The following is a 3546-nucleotide window of genomic DNA, read 5'->3' on the forward strand; positions in this document are numbered from 1 at the left end:
TGGCTTATAGAAATTCCGGTCTCCGCTTGTCCATTTATTTTTCCGTCACGCCAACCGGTTTTTTCATCTCAGAAAGTGGCGTGGATTGTCCTTTCCACTTCATGCATCATCATTCCTTTCTCTGTCCGGCTGCTCTTGCCGTAGCCTAACTTGACTCCTGTTGCCACCTGTCGTCCTTCCCCTGCTCATTATCTCGAGTTCCGGAGCTGGTTCTAGATTTTTCTTTAATGATGCCTTAGCTCGCATGTCCCCTCTGCTTGTTCGGCCATTCTAGCCATGCCCCGTCACCTGCTTGTCATGTGCCTGCCTTACCCCTCTGCCTTTTCCCACGTAGGAGCTGTCTGAGCCTTGCTGATGAAGATTATCTCCGCCTCCGCTGCGTGCCGCCTGATCTTGGCCGTTCGTTTTTCCCATGCTTTTCCCTCCTGCATCATCGATTAGAAGTTGCTAGAGTTGGTTTTTCTCCTCCTGATGCAAATGAGGCAGACCCTCGCTATCAATTTCCTTGCCCCGGTTCCGGCAGCCCCAATTCGCAAGCCAATCTGCTGGCTTGTTACCTGCGCGCCTGGTGTGGGTCGGGAGGAGATAGTCAATTTTTGGAATGAGCTTTCCAATTTCGCTTACCAGCCAAGCGGTTCTCCAGCTTTTGCTGATTCTTTCCGCTGGAATTTGCTTCTGGAGCTTCCTGACCATGTCAATTACCAGCTTTGAGTCCCCCTCGATTTGGAGTCGTTTAAAGTTTGCCCGGAGAGCTATTTCCAGTCCTCGTTTCAGGGCGTGCAGCTCTGCTTCGTTGTTCGAAGCTTCCCCACAGTCCATCGCGAAAGTTCTGAGAGTGTTTCCCTCTGCGTCTCTAAAGACTCCGCCAATGCCGGCCTCGCCTGGGTTGTGCTTTGCAGCTCCGTCGAAGTTCAATTTTGTGAATCCATGTGGAGGGCATCTGTACTGGTTGCTTTCAGTCACCTCTTTGGCCTTATCTGCACGAGAATCCCCACAGTTTACCATACTCTATCTGACCTCTAATTTTTCCAGGATGGTTTCTTCCGTATTCGAGACTTTCCAGTCTTCGTCCTTCCAGCATTCCGAAAGGATTGTTTCCCGGAGGTTTCTGATGACTTGCTCCCAGATTGCTGCGGTAGTTCTGGTTTCTGCTTTGAAAATGGCCCCATTCCGGGCTTTCCAGATATTCCAGAGGAGGAATCCAGCGGAGAGGAGCCAGGCACGGTTAACGACCAGGTTCAGGTAAGGCTTCTTTGGCCAATTGATGATTGTGCTTACGATATTTTGCTGGTTACGGTGCTGCCGCTCAAACAAATTGCGGTGGTTGTTCCACAGGGAGGAGCTGACGGAGCAGCGGTTCATCAAGTGCTCCATGGTTTCCTCTTGGGCGAGGCAAAGGGCGCAGCGGGACGGGCCTTGGCTACCTTTCCGCAGAATTTGGTCCCAGGTGAGCACTCTACCGTGTAGAACTGTCCAAATGAAGAAAGAAATTTTAGGCCAATGCTTAATTTCCCAGAGATTTTTACATTGATTGTTTTCCGGATGAAGGTTGATGTTGTTATGAAGGTGGTAGGCTTCTGCTGTAGTGAAATTTCCTTGTATGCGTTTGCCCCACCTGAGAATGTCAGACCCCATTTTCTTTGCTATTTTCCGAGAAGCCATCTCTGTATAGTAATCCTGCCATCTGTCGGTTTCTGGTGCTCCTGCCCAGTCTTCTTTAAATTTCCAATTTCTCCAGTATCCTGCCTCGTCAGGCTTCCAGAAGTTGCCTATAGTTGAAGCCCCTGCCTGGGTCGAAAAGGTAAGGATGACATGGAGGTTGTCTTTTTGAATGAGACGGTCTCTTTGCTGCCAGGATTCCTCCCAGAATTTGGCTTTGTCTGCTCCCTTATCAAATCCTTGTTGCCTCTAGCCAGGTTCCATATTGCAGAACCTCTGGTCTCTGTCGTGCTTCTCAGTTTGTCTTCAATTTCCCCTGTCTCGTCGTATTTTCTTTCCCAGAGTATCTTCCACAGGTCAGGGCCCCCCTGAAGCCACCGCCACCAGAGCTTCGCGCCCATTACTTGATTGAGGACGAAGGGGTCGCGAAGTCCAAGACCACCATCTTTAGGGTGCCGGCAGAGCCACTCCCATGAGATAAGGGCCCACTTTCTAGTTTTGCTAGTCCCTTGCCAGAGGAAATTTTTGAACAGGGAGACCAGCTTTTGGCTCGCAACCTTAGGAATTTCTTGGCAAGAGAGCTGGTAGTTTGGGATGGCCTGCAAAACAGATTTCAATAAGGTTACCCGACTTGGGGCATTTAGTGAGCGGTGGGTCCAGTTCTCCATTCTATTGCGGATTTTCTTGATTAGCATATTTCAGTTGGTCGACTGGAATTGGTGCTCATTTAGCATGACTCCCAGGTATTTGGAGGGGAAGGATCCTCTGTTGAAGCCTAGAGTACGAGCCAGGAACTTTTGGACTGCCAAGGAGGTGTGAAGAAGAAGAACACTTCCAATTTATCTTTATTTATTTCCATCCCGGAGGCTCTGCTAAATTGAGATAGGGATTTGATAATTCTTTGGGCCTCCTTTAGGGTGGCCTGACCGTAAAGCATTACATCATCCACAAACTGCTGATGGGAGACCGGAATATCTTCTCCGCAGATGCGGAGGCCTTTTATCTGTTATTTGGAAACCTGAGCCTTAACCAGTATGCCTAGGCCGTCTGCAGCCAGGATGAAGAGGAAAGGAGACAGGGGGTCTCCCTGCCTTAGCCCACGGGAAGGAGTGAAAGCTTCAGAGGGGGAGCCGTTTAGGAGAATTGACAGGACGGGGGAGCTAACCATAGACAGGATCCATTTTATCCATCGTTGATCAAACCCATAGGCTTTTAGGATACCTTCCAGATAGGTCCAGCTAAGCCTATCAAATGCCTTGGCTAGATCCAGTTTGATAAGCATGCCTGGGGCTCGGGAGCTTTTCAGGGAATGGATCACTTCCTGGGCGACTATAATGCCATCGGTGATCTGCCTTCCTTGGACAAAGCCAGTTTTCTCTGGGGCAATGAGATCCGGCAGGATAGGCTTAAGCCTGTTGACAATGATAGTTGCAAGGATTTTGTAAACCACATTACATAGGGAGATGGGCCTAAAACCCTGCGGTTCATCTGAGCAGCCAGACTTTGGAATTAACGCCAGGAAGGTGGCGTTCAAACCTTGGTGCATGCGTTTGGAGCATCTGGATTCCTCCACTAGATCAAGTAGATCATTTCCTATGAAGCTCCAAGTGGCCTGATAAAATTCAATGGTGAATCCATCAGGTCCTGGGGCCTTATTTTTAGCCATTTTGTTTATTGCTTCCTCCAGTTCATCCTTGGAGATTATCCAGAGAAGGGCCAAATTTTGATCTCTAGAGACTTTCTTGGGAATATGGTGGCTGCTTTTGTCGATGTCCTCGGCTCTGTTGATATTAGGTTCAGAGAGTATAGCTTTGAAATGCTCCACCAAAAGATGTTCAATTTCATCTTGCTGAGTCACTCTGTTTCCTTCCTTGTCCTTCAAGGAGA

The 3546-nt window shown here is 48.9% G+C and overlaps 1 protein-coding gene across 1 annotated transcript; it reads right to left on the minus strand.

The window, feature by feature from the left end:
* Positions 1-1008: 1008 nt before the first annotated feature.
* LOC149163237 (uncharacterized) lies at positions 1009-1662 on the minus strand. The gene has a single exon (XM_089435384.1). It carries the CDS (start codon positions 1660-1662, stop codon positions 1009-1011), a length of 654 nt encoding a protein of 217 aa, XP_089291510.1.
* Between the last annotated feature and the right edge of the window lie 1884 nt (positions 1663-3546).

The sequence above is a fragment of the Pinus tabuliformis genome, chromosome 5_2 (genome assembly GCF_031772625.1).
Source record: "Pinus tabuliformis cultivar Carrire ecotype Pingquan chromosome 5_2, CPIR1, whole genome shotgun sequence".
Classification (NCBI taxonomy): Eukaryota; Viridiplantae; Streptophyta; class Pinopsida; order Pinales; family Pinaceae; genus Pinus; species Pinus tabuliformis.